Source organism: Motacilla alba, unplaced genomic scaffold (genome assembly GCF_015832195.1).
Source record: "Motacilla alba alba isolate MOTALB_02 unplaced genomic scaffold, Motacilla_alba_V1.0_pri HiC_scaffold_34, whole genome shotgun sequence".
Classification (NCBI taxonomy): Eukaryota; Metazoa; Chordata; class Aves; order Passeriformes; family Motacillidae; genus Motacilla; species Motacilla alba.
This window is the reverse complement of record NW_024037436.1, coordinates 1,825,740-1,847,346: the sequence shown is the minus strand read 5'-3', so window position 1 is coordinate 1,847,346 and position 21,607 is coordinate 1,825,740. Positions and strand designations below refer to the sequence as shown.

The following is a 21,607-nucleotide window of genomic DNA, read 5'->3' as shown; positions in this document are numbered from 1 at the left end:
CCCAGCGTCCCCAACGCCCTCAATGCCCCCAGTGTCCCCAACATCCCCGATATCCCCCCGTGTCCCCCGTGTCCCCATGTCCCCAATGTCCCCAGAGTCCCCAATGTCCCCAATGTCCCCAACATCCCCCCGTGTCCCCCGCTGTCCCCGCTGTCCCCATGTCCCCTGTCACCTGCCATCACCCCCCTCTGGGGCGCGTCCATCACCACCAGCTTCTCCACCAGCTGCGGGTGACTCGATGCCACCTCCCAGGCCAGGACCCCTCCCCAGTCGTGTCCCACCAGGACGCAGCGCGGCGCCCCCGCCGGTGTCCCCAAGGCCTCGATGACGTCGCAGATGTCCCCAAGGAGCAGCTCCAGGCCGTAGCTGTCCCTCCCCGGGGGCTTCTCCGAGGCCCCGCAGCCGCGCAGGTCCAGGGCCACCACCCGGAAGCGGGGACTGAACTCCCGCAGCAGGTGACGCCAGCAGAACCTGGGGACACCGCGGGGACAGCGGTGGCACCGCGGGGACAGGAGCGGGGGGGGGCATGGGGACAGCGGTGGCACCGCGGGGACAGGAGCGGGGTGGGTATGGGGACAGCTGGGGACACCGGGGACAGCGGTGGCACCGCGGGGACAGGAGCGGGGGGGGGCATGGGGACACCGGGGGGACAGCGGTGGCACCGCGGGGACAGGAGCAGGGGGGGCATGGGGACACCGGGGGGACAGCGGTGGCACCGCGGGGACAGGAGCGGGGGGGGTACGGGGACACCGGGGACAGCGGTGGCACGGCGGGGACAGGGGGGGCATGGGGACACTGGGGGGACAGCGGTGGCACCGCGGGGACAGGAGCGGGGTGGGTATGGGGACAGCTGGGGACACTTGGGGGACACTTGGGGGACACCGGGGACAGCGGTGGGACAGGAGCAGGGTGGTTATGGGGACAGCTGGGGACACCGGGGACAGCGGTGGCACGGCGGGGACAGGAGCAGGGTGGGTATGGGGACACCTGGGGGACACCGGGGGACAGTTGGGGACCCTTGGGGACACTGACCAGTTCTGGGGGAAGCCGTGGAGCAGCAGCATCAGGGGGGCACCGGGGGGACCCCGGGTGACGTAATGGAGACGCAGCCCCGAGCCCTGGGGACACGGGGACACCGGGTGACACTGGGGACAGGGGGGGACACCGGGGGGACACCGGGGGGGGCACAGGGGACAGGGATACCTTGGGGACACCCGCAAATCAGCCCCTCCCCCCAAATCCCCTCAGGATCCCCCAAATCCCTCCAAAATCCCCCCAGATCCCACCCAAAATCCCCCAAATCCCCTCAAAATCCCCCCCAAAACTCCCCAAAATCCCCCCAAAACTCCCCCAAATCCCCCCCAGGACCCCCCAAAACTCCCCCAAATCCCCTCAAAACCGCCCGGGACCCCTCAAATCCCCCCCAAATCCCCCAAATCCCCCCAAAACTCCCCCAAACCCCCCAGGACCCCACAAATTCCCCCAAATCCCCTCAAAATCCCCCCAAATCCCCCCCAAAACTCCCCCAAATCCCCTCAAAAATCCCCCAAATCCCCCCAGGACCCCCCAGGACCCCCCCCGGAGCCCCTCACCCGCAGCCGCAGGTGCCGGTGCTCCCCGAAGGTGCCATCGGCCAGCCCGGCCGGGGCCGTGTCGCGCCGCCGCCACCCCAATGTCGCGCGGGGCCCGCGGCGCAGCAGCAGCGCCACCGCCCAGGCGACAAAGGCCACCCCCGAGGCCACCGCGGCCACCGCCAGCGCCCCCCGGGCCACGAGCCCCCGCAGGGCCAGCAGCAGCCGCGTGGGGGCCAGCAGCAGGGACAGCAGGCGGCGCGGCATGGCGACACGGGGACACCGGCGGGGACACTTGCGGGGACACGGGGACACCGGCGGGGACACCTGTGGGGACACGGGGACAGTGGCGACACGGGGACAGGGACACGGGGACACCGGCGGGGACACCTGCGGGGACACGGGGACACGGGGACACCGGCGGGGACACGGGGACACCTGCGGGGACACGGGGACAGGGATGTGGGGACAGCGGGGACACCTGCGGGGACACGGGAACACGGGGACACCTGCGGGGACACGGGAACACGGGGACACCTGCGGGGACACGGGGACAGGGATGTGGGGACACCTGTGGGGACACCTGCGGGGACACGGGGACAAGGGATGTGGGGACAGCTGTGGGGACATGGGGACACTGGCGGGGACACCTGGGGGGACACGGGGACAGGGATGTGGGGACACCTGCGGGGACACCTGTGGGGACACCGGCGGGGACACCTGTGGGGACACCTGCGGGGACACGGGGACAAGGGATGTGGGGACAGCAGTGGGGACATGGGGACACCGGCGGGGACACCTGCGGGGACACGGGGACAAGGGATGTGGGGACAGCTGTGGGGACATGGGGACACTGGCGGGGACACCTGGGGGGACACGGGGACAGGGATGTGGGGACACCTGCGGGGACACCTGTGGGGACACCTGTGGGGACACCTGCGGGGACACGGGGACAGGGATGTGGGGACACCAGGGGGATCTGGGGACACTTGGGGGGACACAGGGACATGGGGACAGCGGGGACACGGGGACAGGGACATGGGGACTCCTGCGCGGACAACTGCGGGGACACCTGTGGGGACACGGGGACACCTGGGGGACCTGGGGACACTTGGGGGGACACAGGGACATGGGGAAACCTGGGGGGACATGGGGACACAGGGACACGTGCGGGAACACGGGGACAGGGACATGGGGACACCTGGGGGACCTGGGGACAGGGACAGGGGCATGAGGACAGCGGGGACAACAGGGACACCTGGGGAGACACAGGGACAGGGACATGGGACAGCTGGGGACAATGTGGGAACAGCTGCGGACCCAGGGACAGGGACATGGGGACACTGCAGGGACACCTGAGGGTCCCATCCCCAAAGGTGTCCCCTATGGCAGGGTGGCCTCGTCACCAGTGTCCCATGTCCCCAGGCTGTCCCAACCCCACGGTGGCCCTGTCCCCAGAAGGTCCCCACTGCCACCAGGGTGTCCCCACAGCCCCTGCAGTGTCCCCACCTTGTCCCCATGGTCTCCATGGTGTCCCCATTGTCCCCAAAGCCCCCATGGTGTCCCCAAAGTCCCCACCTTGTCCCCATTGTCCCCACAGTGTCCCCATTGTCCCCAAAGCCCCCAGGGTGTCCCCAAAGTGCCCTCAGTGTCCCCTCCTTGTCCCCCACTGTCCCCACCTTGTCCCCAAGGCCTCCGCGGTGCCGTTCCCGGGATGTGCCACCACCTGTCCTCATTCCCGGGTGGCACCACCCCAGGGTGGCACCGTCGGGGGTGTCACCACCCCCTGGGTGTCACCACCGCCCCCAGAATGTCCCCGTTCCTTGGATGTCCCCTTGGGTGTCACCACCCCTGAGTGTCACCACCCTCGGGATGTCACCATCCCCTGGGTGCCACCACCCCTGGGTGGCTCGGTCAGGAGTGTCACCACCCCCAGGGCGTCACCATTGTCTGGGTGTCACCATCCCCTGGATGTCCCCATTCCTTGGGTGTCACCACCCCTGAGTGTCACCAACCTCAGGATGTCACCACCCCCAGAATGTCCCCGTTCCTTGGGTGTCACCACCCCTGGGTGTCACCAATGTCTGGGTGTCACCACCCTCAGGATGTCACCATCCCCTGGGTGTCACCACCCCTGGGTGGCACCGTCTGGGTGTCCCCATTCCTTGGGTGTCACCACCCCCAGGGTGGCACTGTCAGGAGTGCCACCACCCCCAGGGTGTCACTGTCCCCTGGGTGTCACCATTGTCCAGGTGTCACTGTCCCCTGGGTGTCACCACCCCCTGGGTGTCACCAATGTCCCGGTGTCACTGTCCCCTGGGTGTCACCATTGTCCAGGTGTCACTGTCCCCTGGGTGTCACCACCCCCAGGGTGTCACTGTCCCCTGGGTGTCACTGTCCGTGGGTGTCACTGTCCCCTGGGTGTCACCATCCCCAGGGTGTCACCAATGTCCGGGTGTCACCATCCCCTGGGTGTCACCATTGTCCCGGTGTCACTGTCCCCTGGGTGTCACCACCCCCAGGGTGGCACTATCAGGAGTGTCACCACCCCCAGGGTGTCACCACTGTCCCCTGGGTGTCACCACCCCCAGGGTGTCACCAATGTCTGCGTGCCACTGTCCCCTGGGTGTCCCTGTCCCCGGGGTGTCCCTGCCACCCAGGGGGTGTCCCTGTCACGGTGTCCCTGTCACGACATTGGGGTGTCCCTGTCACCAGAGTGTCCCTGTCACGGTGTCCCTGTCACGAGGTGTCACGACATTGGGGTGTCCCTGTCACCAGAGTGTCCCTGTCACGGTGTCCCTGTCACGAGGTGTCACGACATTGGGGTGTCCCTGTCACGGTGTCCCTGTCCCAAGGGGGTGTCCCAGTCCCGGTATCCCTGTCATGAGGTGTCACGACATTGAGGTGTCCCTGTCACCAGAGTGTCCCTGTCCCCGGGGTGTCCCTGTCACGGTGTCGCTGTCACGACGTGTCACGACATTGCGGTGTCCCTGTCCCCACGGGGGTGTCCCGGTGTCCTTGTCACCACGAGACGTCGCGACATTGCGCTGTCCTTGTCCCCGCTGCCCGATCGGGGCTCTCCCGATCCCGCCTCTATCGCGACAGCGCCGCCGCGTCCCCCCCTCCCCCACCGCGCCAGCCCCGCCCCCGCCCCGCCCCTATCGCGACATGGCGCCGTCCCCTCCGCTGCCGGGGCTGTTCCCCGCCGCCTCTGTCGCGACAGCGCGGGGCTGCCCCGCCGTCACCGACCTGTCGCGACCCCGGGGGGCTCCGCGGGCCCCGGGGCTTTTCTGTCGCCTCTGTCGCGATCGCGGCGCCGCCCCCGCCCCTCCCCCCCCCCCCCCGCCAGCGCCGCTTCCGCCTCCAGCCGCGCCGGCCCCGCCCCCGCGCGCTGATTGGACGGCGGGAAAAAGAGGGTGGAGCATTCCGTGAGCAGCCAATGAGAGCGCGAGAGGCGTGGCCTGGGCATACCGAGGGGGCGGGGCCTCCTGGGGGCGTATTTGGGGCATTTTTGGGGTTTTTTGGTTTTTTTCTCCTTTCTTTCTCTTTTTTGGTGGCGTTTTTTGGCTTTCCCCGTTTGATCCTTTTTAGTTTTCGCCTTTTTTGTCGCTTTCGCGTCTCCGGGCGCCTTTTTATCCTCGCAATTTTCATTTATTTTGAATTTTTCCCCCATTTTTCCCTATTTTTTCCCATTTTCATTCAATTTTCCCCCTCCTTTCCTTATTTTTATATTTTTGGCCATTTTAAACTAATTTTTTTTTTGCCTCTTCTCACTTACTTTCCTATTTCCCCCCCATTTTCCTCTTTTTTTTTCCCATTTCCTTTCCATTTTCCACAAATTTAAACCTTAAAAATGTCAAAATCCAACGGAAAAAAATTCAATTTACATCAAAAATCTCAATTTCTGCCGATTTCCACTTAAATATTCAAAATTCGGATTTAAAAATTCCAGATTTCTGTCAATTTCCACTTAAATATTCAAAATTCTGATTCAAAACCCCCCAATTTCTGTCGATTTCCACTTAAATATTCAAAATTCGGATTTAAAATCCCCAATTTCCACTTAAATGTTCAAAATTTGGATTTAAAACCCCCAATTTCTGCCGATTTCCACTTAAATATTCAAAATTCTCATTTAAAAATTCCCGATTTCTGCCGATTTCCGCTTAAATATTCAAAATTTTGATTTTAAAACCCCCAATTTTCTGCAGATTCCCAGTTAAATTTTCAAAATCCGGGTTTAATAATCCCCGATTTCCGTCGATTTCAACCCCAAAAATTCCGTTTTCCGCCGGTTTCCGCCCAAACCTCTTCAAAATTTAAATTATAAATTCCCGATTTCCGCCTCAATTCCCGATTCCGGGGCTTCCTCCTCCCTCCAATTCCCATTTTAATCGAAATATTTTGAATTTTAATTCCCTTTTTCCCCCCTTTTCCCCCTCCCATTCCCTCGGATTTTTTTTGGGGGGTTTTTTGGGATAAAAACGGGGCAGGAAAAACCTGAAAAATTCGGGGTTTTTTTTTTTTGTTTTTCTTTTTTTTGGCGTTTTTTTTTATACAAAAAAACCAAACTCGCGGCGTTTTTTATTTCCACGATCGGCGAAACCCCGGCGCGGGGAGAGGGGAGGGGAGAAAAAAACCCAACCCAAATAAAATTAATTAATTATTAATAATTAATCCAACCCCGGGGGGAAGGAGGGGGAAACGGGGAGAATTCCCGGGATTTTAGGGGGGAAGGAAGCGATAAAAAATTCAAAAAATGTGAATTAAAATGGGGGGAAAATGGGATTTTTTTGGGGGGGAATTGAGGGCGCGGCGGCGGATTTTGGGGGGGAAGGGGAGGGGAGGGAGGGGAAAGGGGGGGATTTAAAAAATTTGGGGTTTGTAAAAAAATTGGGGGAAAAATTGGGGAAAAATGGGGAAAAAAAAGGGGGAAAATGGGGAAAAAAGGGGGAAAAAATGGTGAAAAAATAGGGGGAAAAACGAAGAAAAAATGGGGGAAAAATGGGGAAAAATGAAGAAAAAAAGAAGAAAAAACAGAGGAAAAATGGGGTAAAAATGGGGAAAAATGAAGAAAAAAAGAAGAAAAAAGGGGAAATAATGAGGAAAAAAATGGGGGGAAAATGAGGAAAAAATGAAGAAAAAATGAAGAGAAAAATGGGGGGAAAATGAAGAAAAAATGAGGAAAAAATGGGGGAAAATGGGGGAAAAATGAAGAAAAAATGGGGTAAAAATGAAGAAAAAATGAGGGAAAAATGGGGAAAAATGGGGAAAAATGAAGAAAAATGGGGGAAAATGGGGGAAAAATGAAGAAAAAATGAAGAAAAATGAGGAAAAAATGTGGGGAAAATGAGGAAAAAATGAAGAAAAATGAGGAAAAAATGGGGGGAAAATGAAGAAAAATGGGGGAAAATGGGAATTTTGAAGGAAGAAATTCAAATTATAAAAAGAGGGAAAATAAAAATTAATGAAAGGGGATAAAGATAAAAAAAAGGGGAAAATGGGGGAGAAAAGGGGAAAAATCAGGGAAAATACAAAAAGGATGGGAAGGAAAATGAAGAAATGAGGGGAAAATTGGGGAAATATTTTAGAAATGGGGAAAAATTAAAAATAAAAGGGGGAAATTGGGAAGGAAAAAGAAGGAAAAGAAAAGAAAATTGGAAAAAAATCAGGAAAAAATGAAGAAAATCAGGGGGAAAATAGAAAAAAGTTAGGAAGAAAAAAGTGAAGAAAAAAAGAAAAATAATCAGAAAAAATGGAAAAAATTGGGGGAAAATTTTAAAAAAATCAGGAAAAATTGGAAAAAATCAGAGGAAAAAATCGGGAAAAAATTGAAAATAATCAGGGGAAAAATCAGGAAAGAAGTTGAAAATAAAAATCAGGGGAAAAAGTGAAAAAAACCCAGGAAAAATTGGAAAAAATCAGAGGAAAAATCAGGAAAAAAAGGAAAATAATCAGGAAAAAATTGAAAAAAATCAGAAAAAATTTGAAAAAAATCAGAGGAAAAAATCAGGAAAGAATTGAAAAAAAATCAGGGGAAAAAAGGAAAGTATCAGGAAACAATCTGAAAAAAATCAAGAAAAATTTTGAAAAATAAGAGGAAAAAAAGGGAAAAAAATCAGGAATAAATAAAAAAAATCAGGAAAAAATGGAAAAAAATATCAGGAAAAAAATGAAAAAAAAAAATCAGGGAAAAAATGAAAAAAAATCAGGAAAAATGGAAAAAAATCAGGAAAAAAATGGAAAAAAAATCAGGAAAAAATGGAAAAAAATCAGGAAAAAAATGGAAAATAATCAGGGGAAAAAGGGGAATTTTTGGGGAAGGAAGGGAACTAAAAAAGGAGGGAAAAAAGTGGGAAAAGGGGAGAAATTCCAGGGAAAACGGGAAAAGGCGAAGGGGGGGAAGTCCCTGAGGCCGCGGGTGGGGGAGGGGCCGCGCCCCTCCCCCCATCACCCCTCCCCCACCCAGTTCCTCCCCAAAAAGCCCCAAATCCGCCCCATTCCAACCCCCCCAAAAAAAAAAAAAAATCGGGATTTTTTTCCCATTTTTTCGCCGCCGCCCGAGGGGAAAAAAAACCCCAAAAAATCCAAAAAGAATCCAAAAAAAATTCCAAATTCCAATGAAAATCCCGGGAATTCCCAGGGTTTTTGTTTTTTGGTGTGAAAAAAGGGGAAAAAGGGCAAAAAAAAATGGGAATTCCGGGGTAAGGCGGCCCCGCCCCCGCTCCCATTCCCGAATTTTTCCGCAATCGAACGGAGAGTCCCAACTTTGAATTTTTTTTTTTTCTTTTTTTTTTTTGTTTTTCGCGTCGTTTTTTTTGGCCAGGAAAAAAAAAGGGAAAAAGAGAGAAAAAAAAAAGGAATTTTTTCTTTTTTTTTTGTCGTCGTCGATATTTTTCCACTTTTTTTTTTGTTTTTTTTTCCGGGTTTTTTGTTGGGGTTTTTTTTTTGTGGGAAAAGTCAAAATTCCCGGCCGGAGTCGCCTCTCCTAGAAAAGATTCTCCTCGAAAATGGCCAGGAGGTCGCTCTGGAAGTTCATGTCGATCGTCGCCGCCATCTGTAAAAAAAAAGCAAAATAAAATCCCAAAAAATCGGGAATTTATTCCCAAAAAATCAGGAAAAAATTGCCAAAAAATCGGGGAGAAATTCCCCCAAAAATCGGGAAAAAATTCCCCAAAATTGGGGAATAATTCGGAAAAACATCGGGAAAAAATTCCCCAAAAATCGGGAAAAAAATCCCTAAAAATTGGGGAATAATTCCCGAAAATCGGGAAAAAATTCCTCAAAAATTGGGGAATAATTCCCGAAAATCGGGAAAAATTCCCGAAAAATCGGGAAAAATTCCCCAAAAAATTGGGAATAATTCCCAAAAAATCGGGGAATAATTCCAAAAAAATTGGGAATAATTCCCAAAAACTCGGGAAAAATTCCCAAAAAATTGGGAAAAAATTCCCAAAAAATCGGGAAAAAAATTCCCAAGAGTGGGTGCCCCCCCCCCCAGTTTTTTGGGGCCATTTCTATGGGATTTTCTGGGATCATCCCGAAGATTTCCCCCCATTTTTGGGGCCATTTTTCTGGGATTCTTTGGGATCATCCCGACGATTTTCCCCATTTTTGGGGCCATTTTTCTGGGATTTTTTTGGAATATCCTGATGATTTCCCCCCCTTTTTGGGGCCATTTTTCCGGATTTTTCGGGATCATCCCAACAACTTCCCCCCATTTTTGGGGACCCTTTTCCAGGTATATTCCCATTATTCCCCCATTTTTGGGGCCATTTTTCTGGGATTTTTTGGAATATCCCGACGATTTCCCCCATTTTTGGGGCCATTTTTCTGGGATTTTCTGGGATCATCCCGACGATTTTCCCCATTTTTGGGGCCATTTTTCTGGGATTTTTTTGGAATATCCCGATGATTTCCCCCCCTTTTTGGGGCCATTTTTCTGGGATTTTTCGGGATCATCCTGACAACTTCCCCCCATTTTTGGGGACCCTTTTCCAGGTATATTCCCATTATTTCCCCATTTTTGGGGCCAGTTTTCAGGGATTCTTTGGGAACATCCCAACAATTTCCCCCATTTTTGGGGCCATTCTTGTGGGATTTTTTGGGGAATATCCCGACGATTTCCCCCATTTTTGGGTCCATTTTTCTGGGATTTTTTGGGGAATATCCCGACGATTTCCCCCATTTTTGGGTCCATTTTTCCGGGATTTTCCGGGATCACCCCGACGATTCCCCCCTTTACCCCGGTGCGTTTTTAACCCTTCTCTCACCGCTTCCCGGCGCCTCCTCTCCTGCTCCCTCTTGCGGGCCATCTCCCTCTGCTGGTCCAGCATGGCCTGCGAGCCGGCCGCGCCCTGCGCCTGCGGCGCCGCCGACGCCGCCGCCGGCACCGGCCCCGCGCCCGCGCCCGGCCCGGCCTGCGCCGCCGCCTGCGCCTGCGCCTGCGCCTGCTGCTGCTGCTGCTGCTGCTGCTGCGCCGCCTGCGCCTGCTGCTCCTGGCGCCGCCGCACCTCCTCGTGCACCCGCCGCGCCTGCTCCAGCGCCTCCTCGTCCTCCCGGCTCCTGCAGGGACCAGAGTGACCACTGAGTGACCATCAGTGACCACTGAGTGACCAGGAACCCTACAGGAACCACTGAGTGAGCAGGAACCCCCCAGACTGTTCCAGAACCTCCTCGTGCACCCGCCGCGCCTGCTCCAGCGCCTCCTCGTCCTCCCGGCTCCTGCAGGGACCAGAGGGTGACCATCAGTGACCACTGAGTGACCACAGGGACCACTGAGTGACCATCAGTGACCATCAGTGACCACTGTTCCAGAACCTCCTCGTGCACCCGCCGCGCCTGCTCCAGAGCCTCCTCCCGGCTCCTGGAGTGACCACAGAGTGACCACTGAGTGACCAGGAGTGACCAGGAGTGACCACTGAGTGACCAGGAGTGACCAGAGTGACCACTGAATGACCAGGGGTGACCACTGAGTGACCACAGTGACCACTGAGTGACCACAGGGACCACTGAGAGATCACAGTGACCACTGTTCTAGAACCTCCTCATGCACCCGCCGCGCCTGCTCCAGAACCTCCTCCCGGCTCCTGGAGTGACCACAGAGTGACCACTGAGTGACCAGGAGTGACCATCAGTGACCACTGAGTGACCAGGGGTGACCACTGAGTGATCACAGTGACCATCAGTGACCACTGAGTGACCAGGAGTGACCACTGTTCCAGAACCTCCTCGTGCACCCGCCACGCCTGCTCCAGCGCCTCCCTGTCCTCCCGGCTCCTGCAGGGACCACAGAGTGACCACTGAGTGACCATCAGTGACCACTGAGTGACCAGGAACCCCACAGGAACCACTGAGTGACCACAGTGACAATCAGTGACCACTGAGTGACCAGGAGTGACCACTGTTCCAGAACCTCCTGGTGCACCCGCCGCACCTGCTCCAGCGCCTCCTGCCGGCTCCTGGAGGGACCAGAGGGACCAGGAGTGACCACTGAGTGACCATCAGTGACCAGGAGTGACCAGGAGTCACCATCAGTGACCACTGAGTGACCAGGAACCCCACAGGAACCACTGAGTGACCACAGTGACCAGGAACCCCCCAGACTGTTCCAGAACCTCCTCGTGCACCCGCCACGCCTGCTCCAGAGCCTCCTCGTCCTCCCGGCTCCTGCAGGGACCACAGTGACCACTGAGTGACCACTGAATGACCATCAGTGACCACTGAGTGACCAGGAGTGACCACTGAGTGACCATCAGTGACCAGGAGTGACCACAGAGACCATCAGTGACCACTGAGTGACCAGGAACCCTACAGGAACCACTGAGTGAGCAGGAACCCCCCAGACTGTTCCAGAACCTCCTCGTGCAGCCGCCGCGCCTGCTCCAGCGCCTCCTCGTCCTCCTGGCTACTGCAGGGACCACAGTGACCACTGAGTGACCAGGAGTGACCACTGAGTGACCAGGAGTGACCACTGAGTGACCACAGGGACCACTGAGTGACTACAGGGACCACAGAATGACCATGAACCCCACAGGAACCCGCCAGACTGTTCCAGAACCTCCTCGTGCACCCGCCGCGCCTGCTCCAGCGCCTCCTCCCGGCTCCTGGAGGGACCACTGAGTGACCAGGAGTGACCACTGAGTGACCACTGAGTGACCAGGAACTGGACACGAGTCAGGAAATGTGGGAATGGGGCCATGGAGTGACCAGGAGTGCCCGGCCGTGTATGTGGAGCTCATGGTGGTGTTTGTGCGGTTCCTCGCCACGGTTAGGGTGTCCCTGATGGTGTCTGTGGTGTCTCTGGTGGTGTTTGTGCGTTTCCTGATGTTCTGATGGTGTCTGTGGTGTCTGTGATGGTGTCTGTCGTGTCCCTGGTGGTGTCTGTGGTGTCCCTGGTGGTGTCTCTGGTGGTGTCTGTGCGGTTCCTGATGTCCTGCTGGTGTCTCTGCTGGTGTCAGTGGCGTCCCTGCTGGTGTCTGTGGTGTCCCCGATGTCCTGCTGGTGTCTGTGATGGTGTCTGTGGTGTCTCTGGTGTCTGTGATGGTGTCTGTGGTGTCTCTGGTGGTGTCTCTGGTGTCTGTGATGGTGTTTGTGGTGTCTCTGGTGGTGTTTGTGGTGTCCCTGGTGTCTCTGGTGGTGTCCCTGGTGGTGTCTGTGCAGTTCCTGATGTCCTGCTGGTGTCTGTCATGGTGTTTGTGGTGTCAGTGGTGTCCCTGCTGGTGTCCCTGCTGGTGTCTGTGATGGTGTTTGTGGTGTCTCTGGTGTCTCTGGTGGTGTCTCTGATGGTGTCTGTGGTGTCCCTGCTGGTGCCCCCGCTGGTGTCTGTGGTGTCCCCGATGTCCTGCCGGTGTCTCTGGTGGTGTTTGTGCAGTTCCTGATGTTCTGGTGGTATCTGTGATGGTGTCTCTGGTGTCTCTGATGGTGTCTGTGGTGTCCCTGGTGGTGTCCCTGCTGGTGTCTGTGATGGCGTTTGTGGTGTCTCTGATGGTGTCTCTGGTGGTGTCTGTGCAGTTCCTGATGTCCTGCTGGTATCTCTGATGGTGTTTGTGGTGTCTCTGGTGGTGTTTGTGCGGTTCCTAATGTTCTGCTGGTGTCCCTGCTGGTGTCTGTGATGGTGTCTGTGGTGTCTCTGGTGGTGTCTGTGGTGTCTCTGGTGGTGTCTGTGGTGTCTGTGATGGTGTCTGTGGTGTTCCTGATGTTCTGGTGGTGTCCCTGGTGTCTCTGGTGGTGTCTGTGGTGTCCCTGGTGGTGTCTGTGCAGTTCCTGATGTCCTGCTGGTGTCTGTCATGGTGTTTGTGGTGTCTATGGTGGTGTCCCTGGTGTCCCTGCTGGTGTCCCTGCTGGTGTCTGTGATGGTGTTTGTGGTGTCTGTGGTGTCTCTGGTGTCTGTGATGGTGTCTCTGGTGTCCCTGCTGGTGTCCCCGCTGGTGTCTGTGGTGTCCCCGCTGGTGTCTGTGGTGTCCCTGCTGGTGTCCCCGCTGGTGTCCGCGGTGTCCCCGCTGTCCCGCCGGTGGCCCGGGCCGCGCCCTCACCTCATCCTCTCCTGCTCCCTGCGCAGCCGCTCCTTCTCGCGCTCCACCTGCTCGGCCTGGGCCTTGAGGGCCTTCTCGCGCTCCTCCTTCTCGCGCGCCGCGCGCTTGAACTGCTCGAAGGAGTCGCTCGAGGACTTGGCCGCCGCCGCCGGCGCCGCCGGGTGCTTCTGCACCAGCGACGCCCACGAGCCCATGTTCTTGATCTTCAGGTCCTGACGGAGACAGGGGACACCGCCGGGTCACCGCGGGGTCACCAGGGGGTCACCACGGGGTCTGGGATCCACCAGGAGCCACCCGAGCCGTGGTGGCCTCCACGGGATCCTCCAACGGCTTTGAACTGGAGCCGAATCTGAGCTCCCTCAGCCTGGGGGCATCTCAGGGGCTTCCCCAGGTCCAACCCTGGAGTTCCCTCAGCCTGGGGGCATCTCAGGGGCTTCCCCAGGACCAATCCTGGAGGAGTTCTGCTCCCTCAGCCTGGTGGGATCTCAGAAGGTTCTCCCAGGTCCAATCCTGGAGTTCCCTCAGCCTGGGGGCATCTCAGGAGGTTCCCCAGGTCCCTCAGCCTGGGGGCATCTCAGGAGGTTCCCCAGGTCCAATCCTGGAGATCCCCAGGTCCCTCAGCCTGGTGGCATCTCAGGGGCTTCTCCCAGACCCCATCCTGCAGATCCCTGGGTCCCTCAGCCTGGTGGGATCTCAGGGAGCTCTCCTGGATCCAACCACGGGGTCTGGGATCCACCAGGAGCCACCCGAGCCGTGGTGGCCTCCATGGGATCCTCCAACGGCTTTGAACTGGAGCCGAATCTGAGATCCCTCAGCCTGGTGGGATCTCAGAGGCTCCCTCAGGTCCAATCCTGGAGATCCCCGGGTCCCTCAGCCTGGTGGGATCTCAGAAGGTTCTCCCATTTCCAACCCTGGAGATCCCCGGGTCCCTCAGCCTGGTGGGATCTCGGGGGCTTCTCCCAAATCCAGCCGTGGAGTTCCCTCAGCCTGGTGCTCCTGGGAACTGCAAATCTGGGGATTTTTACTCAAAATTGGGGGATTTTTGCCCAAGCCTGGGGATTTTTGCCCAAATCTGGGGGATTTTAACCCAAACCCGGGGGTTTTTGCCCGGATCCGTGTCTTTCGTTACCTTTTTTGGGGCCACGGGGGTTTTGGGCTCCGTCTTCTGCCGCTCCTTGTCGGGCGCGGGCGGCGTCGGCTCCGGGGGCCGGATCACGGCGCGGGCGCCTCCCGCCTCCAGCGGCTTCAGCTCCGGCCCTGCGACCCCAAACCCCATTAGGGGGACCCCGGAAATGGGATCAGGGACCCAAAAACGGGGATTATGGACCCAAAAATGGGATCAGGGACCCAAAAACGGGGATTATCGACCCAAAAACGGGATCAGGGACCCAAAAACGGGATCAGGGACCCAAAAACGGGGATTATCGACCCAAAAACGGGGATTATCGACCCAAAAACGGGATCAGGGACCCAAAAACGGGGATTATCGACCCAAAAACGGGATCAGGGAACCGAAAAACGGGATCAGGGACCCCGAAAACGGGATCAGGGACCCCGAAAACGGGATCAGGGAACCCGAAAATGGGGATTATGGACCCAAAAACGGGATCAGGGAACCCGAAAACAGGAATGATGGAATTCGTGGGATTTTAATGGGATTTTAAGGGATTTTTTTGGGGTTTTCTCTTTCCCCATGACATTTGATGGGATTTTTTTGGGGTTTTCTCTCTCCCCACGACACTTCATGGGATTTTTTTGGGTTATTCTCTCTCCCCATGACATTTCATGGGATTTTAATGGGATTTAATGGGATTTCAATGGGATTTTATGGGATTTTTTTGGGATTTCTCCCTCCCCATGACATTTTCTGGGATTTTTTTTGGGTTTTCTCTCTCCCCATGACATTTCATGGGATTTTAATGGGATTTTAATGGGATTTTAAGGGATTTTTTTTGGGTTTTCTCCCTCCCCATGACATTTCATGGGATTTCAATGGGAATTTTTGGGTTTTTCTCTTTCCCCACATTTCATGGGATTTCAATGGGATTTTTTAGGGTTTTTTCCGGGGTTTTTGGTCTGTTTGGTTTCCGGGGGTGTCCCATGCCTGGGGGGCTCTGGGGTGGCCGCACTCACGCTGGGGGAGGTGCGGGGCCGCCTTGATGCCCTCGGGGTGGCCCTTGGGGGGCTCCTGGCGCAGGGGGGGGCTGAAGGTCTCGGTGCGGATCACGGGCGAGTGCAGCTTCTCCTCCTTCCCCGCGCCCAGCGGCTGCGACTGCACCACCGAGGCCGCTCGCAGCTCCTGCCACGGAAATCCGGGATCAGGATCCAGCCCAAAATCCCAATCCCGACCCAAATCCTGAGCCCGAGGCCGCTCGCAGCTCCTGTGGAAATCCGGGATCAGGATGGGCCCCAAAACCCTGATCCCGACCCCAATCCTGATTGTGGTTCCTGCTACTGAAATCCGGGATCATGATGGGCCCCAAAACCCCAATCCTGAGCCCAATCCTGAGCCCGAGGCCGCTCACAGCTCCTGCCACGGAAATCCAGGATCAGGATCCAGCCCAAAATCCCAATCCCGACCCAAATCCTGAGCCCGAGGCCGCTCGCAGCTCCTGCCACGGAAATCCGGGATCAGGATGGGCCCCAAAACCCCAATTCCGACCCAAATCCTGATCCCGAGGCCGCTCGCAGCTCCTGTGGAAATCCGGGATCAGGATGGACCCCAAAACCCCGATCCCGACCCCAATCCTGATTGTGGTTCCTGCCACGGAAATCCGGGATCAGGATGGGCCCCAAAACCCCAATTCCGACCCCAATCCCGATCCCGAGGCCGCTTGCAGCTCCTGTGGAAATCCGGGATCAGGATCCAGCCCAAAATCCCAATCCCAAACCCAATCCTGATTGTGGTTCCTGCTACAGAAATCCGGGATCAGGATGGGCTCCAAAACCCCGATCCCGACCCCAATCCTGAGCCCGAGGCCGCTCGCAGCTCCTGCCACGGAAATCCGGGATCAGGATGGGCCCCAAAACCCCAATTCCGACCCCAATCCTGATTCCGAGGCCGCTCGCAGCTCCTGCCACGGAAATCCGGGATCAGGATGGGCCCCAAAACCCCGATCCCGACCCCAGTCCTGATTGTGGTTCCTGCCACAGAAATCCGGGATCACGATGGGCCCCAAAACCCCAATCCTGAGCCCAATCCTGAGCCCGAGGCCGCTCGCAGCTCCTGCCACGGAAATCCCGGATCAGGACGGGCCCCAAAACCCCGATCCCGACCCCAATCCTGATTGTGGTTCCTGCCACGGAAATCCGGGATCAGGATGGGCCCCAAAACCCCAATTCCGACCCCAATCCCGATCCCGAGGCCGCTCGCAGCTCCTGTGGAAATCCGGGATCAGGATGGGCTCCAAAACCCCGATCCCGACCCCAATCCTGAGCCCGAGGCCGCTCGCAGCTCCTGCCACGGAAATCCGGGATCAGGATGGGCCCCAAAACCCCAATCCCCACCCCAATCCTGATCCCGAGGCCGCTCGCAGCTCCTGTGGAAATCCGGGATCAGGATGGGCCCCAAAACCCCGATCCCGACCCCAATCCTGATTGTGGTTCCTGCCACGGAAATCCGGGATCAGGATGGGCCCCAAAACCCGAATTCCGACCCCAATCCCGATCCCGAGGCCGCTCGCAGCTCCTGTGGAAATCCGGGATCAGGATGGGCCCCAAAACCCCGATCCCGACCCCAATCCTGATCCCGAGGCCGCTCGCAGCTCCTGTGGAAATCCGGGATCAGGATCCAGCCCAAAATCCCAATCCCAAACCCAATCCTGATTGTGGTTCCTGCTACAGAAATCCGGGATCAGGATGGGCCCCAAAACCCCGATCCCAACCCCAATCCTGAGCCCGAGTCCGCTCGCAGCTCCTGCCACGGAAATCCGGGATCAGGATCCAGCCCAAAATCCCAATCCCGACCCCAATCCTGATTGTGGTTCCTGCCACGGAAATCCGGGATCAGGATGGGCCCCAAAACCCCGATCCCGACCCCAATCCTGAGCCCGAGGCCGCTCGCAGCTCCTGCCACGGAAATCCGGGATCAGGATGGGCCCCAAAACCCCGATCCCCACCCCAATCCTGATCCCGAGGCCGCTCGCAGCTCCTGTGGAAATCCGGGATCAGGATGGGCCCCAAAACCCCGATCCCGACCCCAATCCTGATTGTGGTTCCTGCCACAGAAATCTGGGATCAGGATGGGCCCCAAAACCCCGATCCCGACCCCAATCCTGATCCCGAGGCCGCTCGCAGCTCCTGTGGAAATCTGGGATCAGGATCCAGCCCAAAATCCCAATCCCAAACCCAATCCTGATTGTGGTTCCTGCTACAGAAATCCGGGATCAGGATGGGCCCCAAAACCCCGATCCCCACCCCAATCCTGATCCCGAGGCCGCTCGCAGCTCCTGCCACGGAAATCCGGGATCAGGATCCAGCCCAAAATCCCAATCCCGACCCCAATCCTGATTCCGAGGCCACTCGCAGCTCCTGCCACGGAAATTCGGGATCAGGATGGGCCCCAAAACCCCGATCCCCACGCCAATCCTGATCCCGAGGCCGCTCGCAGCTCCTGTGGAAATCCGGGATCGGGATGAGCCCCAAAACCCCGATCCTGACCCCAATCCTGAGCCCGAGGCCGCTCGCAGCTCCTGCCACGGAAATCCGGGATCAGGATCCAGCCCAAAATCCCAATCCCAAACCCTGATCCCGACCCTGATACTGCTCACAATTCCTGTGGATCCCCAAATCCCATTTTTTCACCTGACCCCAAACCGCAAACTCCAACTCCGGTTGTTTCAGCCGACCCCAAACTCGGTGTTTTTCACCTGACCCCAAACCCCAAACTTCAGTAGTTTCAGCCGACCCCAAACTCGATGTTTTTCACCCGAACATCAAACCCAAACTCGGTGTTTTTCACCTGACCCCAAACCCCAAACTCGGTGTTTTTCACCCGAACATCAAACCCCAAACTCGGTGTTTTTCACCTGACCCCAAACCCCAAACCCCAAATCCGGGGTTTGTCACCTTTCCACGCACCCCAAATCCGGTGTTCTTCACCTGATCCCACACCCCACACCCCAAATCCGGGGTTTGTCACCTGACCCCAAATCCCAAATCCGGGGTTTGTCACCTGACCCCACACCCCACACCCCAAATCCGGGGTTTTTCACCTGACCCCACACCTCAAATCCGGGGTTTGTCACCTGAACCCACACCCCAAATCCCAAATCCGGGGTTTGTCACCTGACCCCACACCCCAAATCCGGGGTTTGTCACCTGACCCCGCACCCCAAATCCGGTGTTTTTCACCTGACCCCAAATCCGGGGTTTTTCACCTTTCCCCACACCCCACAAACCCCAAATCCGGGGTTTTTCACCTGACCCCAGACCCCAAATCCCAAAACCGGGGTTTTTCCCCTGACTCCAAATCCGGGGTTTGTCACCTTTCCCCTGACCCCAAATCCCAAATCCGGTGTTCTTCACCTTTCCCCACACCCCACACCCCAAATCCGGGGTTTTCACCTTTCCCCACACCCCAAATCCGGGGTTTTCACCTTTCCCCAAATCCCAAATCCGGGGTTTGTCACCTGACCCCACACCCCACACCCCAAATCCGGGGTTTTTCACCTGACCCCACACCCCAAATCCGGTGTTCTTCACCTGACCCCACACCCCACACCCCAAATCCGGGGTTTGTCACCTGACCCCAAATCCCAACTCCGGGGTTGTCACCTGTTTTTTTGGCTGGATGTTTTGCTGAGGGGGCGACTGAGGCACGAGGCCCTGGAACGGCGGCATCTGTGGGGAAGGCATCATGAGAGGGGAGGGGGCTTCCCGCAGGTGACCTGCAACAGGTGGGCACCAGGTGGTCAGTCCGCGTCCTCGCCGGCGCCGCGCCGCCGCCACGACCCCGCCACGCCCCAAAAAATCCCAGGGTGGCCCCAAAGACCCCAAAATGTCCTCGAGGAACACTGGGGTATCCTGGAAGAACTCCAAAATATTCCTGAGGGACATCGGGGTTTCCTCCAAGAACGCCAAGATGTTCTTGAGGGACATCAAGATGTTCTCAAAGAACCTTGGATGGCCCCAAAGAACCCCAAAATGTCCTTGAGGAACATCGGGGTTTCCTCAAAGAACCCCAAAATGTTCTTTAAGGACATCAAGATGTTCTCAAAGAACCTTGGATGGCCCCAAAGAACCCCAAAATGTCCTTTGGAACATCAGGATGTCCACAAAGGACACCAGGATGGCCCCAAGGGATCCCAGGATGGCCCCAAAGAACCTCAAGATGTCCTTGAGGAACATCGGGGTTTCCTCAAAGAACCCCAAAATGTCCTTGAGGAACATCAGGATGTTGTCAAAGGACACCAGGATGGCCCCAAGATGGTCCTGAGGGACAAGAACCCAAGACCCTCAAAAACTGGAGATCCTCGAAACCAGAGATCCGTGAAATCCTCAACAACTCAAGATCTCCAACACCTGGAGATCACTGAGATCCTCAACACCTGGAGAGCCCCGAGATCCTCAACATCTGGAGATCCCCAACACCTGGAGATCCCCAACACCTGGAGATGCTCAACACCTGGAGAACCTTGAGATCCTCAACACCTGGAGATCCTTAACACCTGGAGATCCCTGAGATCCTCAACACCTGGAGATCCTCAACACCTGGAGACCCTCAACAGCCTCAACCTCTCCCAGCTCCCGGATGTGCTGAGCCCTTGTGGGGTGATTCCACCCCACCCTACCCCATCCATCCATCCATCATCCATCCATGGATCCATCTCTGGATCCATCCGTCCATCCATCCATCATCCATCCATCCTTGGATCCATCCATCCATTCATCCATGGATCCATCTCTGGATCCATCATCCATCCACGGATCCATCTCTGGATCCATCCATCCATCATCCATCCCTCCCTGTGTCTGTCCATCCATCCATCCATGGATCCATCCATCATCCATCCATGGATCCATCCATAGATCCATCTCTGGATCCATCCATCATCCATCCATGGATCCATCCATGGATCCATCCATGGATCCATCCATAGATCCATCTCTGGATCCATCCATCCATCCATCATCCATCTATCCATGGATCCACCCATCACCCATCCCCGTTTCCATCCATCCCGTCCCGCGTCCGTCTGTCCGTCCCGGCTCGGCCGCCGGGGCTCACCGGTGCCGTAGGGGTCGGCTTTGTGGTGCCGCGGCGACGGGTGGTGCTGGATGACCTGCTGCGCTTTCGCCGGCGCCGCGGGCGGCTGCGGCGGCGCCGGCTGCGGCGGCTGCGGCTGCTGCTGGGGCTGCGGCGGCGCCGGCGGCTGCGCCAGGTGCGACGGGAAGGGCAGGGGCTGCAGGTGCAGCGGGCGCGGCGGCGGCGGCGGCTGCAGCGGCTGCACCGCGGGGTGCGCCGGCGGCGGCGGCAGCGCCGGGGGAGGCGGCGGCGGCTGCGGCTGCGGCGCCGGCTGCGACTGGACCTTCACTGAAGGGAGAAGCGGAGTCTGCGGCTGCACTTTCTGCAGCTGCTGCAGGTACAGCTGCATCTGGCTGGCGCTCAGGGGGAGGTTGTGGTGCGGCGGCGGCGGCACCGGCGGCGGCACCGGCGGCGGGCACCGGCGGCGGCTCCTCGTCCTCCAGCAGCACCTGCGGCGGCTGCGGCAGCGGCGGCTGCGGGAGCAGCGGCTGCGGCGGCGGCTGCGGCGGCGGCGGCAGCGCCGGGGACACGGCCGGCGGCCGCGGCGGCTTCGGGGGCAGCGCCGCCGCCCGGTTGCTGGGCCTCGAGGGCTGCTGAGGCAGAGCGTTGTGCAAAGCTGCCGAGGGAGGAAGGACACGCCGAGAGGTCAGGAGAACTTCCAGGGCATGGTCCTTCGGCCCCAGCCCCACCCAACGGTGTCCTCTGCTTCTGGGATGTCCCAGGAAGAACACGGTGGTGGGACAGGACAACTTCCATGGCATGGTTCATCACCTTCCAATCCCAACCCATCATCTTCCCGAAGGAACCAACCCCACCCACCACCATCCTCCTCCTCTGAGATGTTGGGACACCCCAACGAGACCATGGTGGACACCAAGAATGAAAAAACCCCACCCACCACCATCCTCTTCCTCTTAGGACGTCCCAAAAAGAGCACGGTGGACACCCAGAGCCGAGAACCTCCCTCTCCCCCACCCACCACCATCCTCTTCCTCTTTGACATCCCAACAAAACCATGGTGGACATCCAGAGCCGAGAACCTCCCTCTACCCCATCCACCACCACCCTCATCCTCCTGGGCCACCCCAAAAAAGCCACGGTGGACACCAAGAGTGAGGAACCTCCCTTTTCTCCCATCTACCACCGTCCTCATCCTCTGGGATTTTGGACATCCCCACAAGAGCATGACGGACATCAAGACCCAAGAACCTCCTTTTCCCCTCATCTACCACCACCCTCATCCTCCTGGGCCATCC

General features: G+C 57.2%; 1 protein-coding gene across 1 annotated transcript in view; it reads right to left on the bottom strand.

Moving 5' to 3' along the window:
- Positions 1–8,496: 8,496 nt before the first annotated feature.
- Positions 8,497–21,607, bottom strand: part of LOC119696643 (bromodomain-containing protein 4-like) — a 46,781-nt gene continuing 33,670 nt past the window's right edge. Inside the window, 8 exon segments of the mRNA XM_038126447.1 lie at positions 8,497–8,628; positions 9,845–10,136; positions 13,106–13,317; positions 14,235–14,362; positions 15,239–15,404; positions 18,881–18,993; positions 20,334–20,700; positions 20,750–20,967. Of these exon segments, the coding sequence (XP_037982375.1) occupies positions 8,560–8,628; positions 9,845–10,136; positions 13,106–13,317; positions 14,235–14,362; positions 15,239–15,404; positions 18,881–18,993; positions 20,334–20,700; positions 20,750–20,967 (1,565 nt within the window). The 3' untranslated portion in view covers positions 8,497–8,559.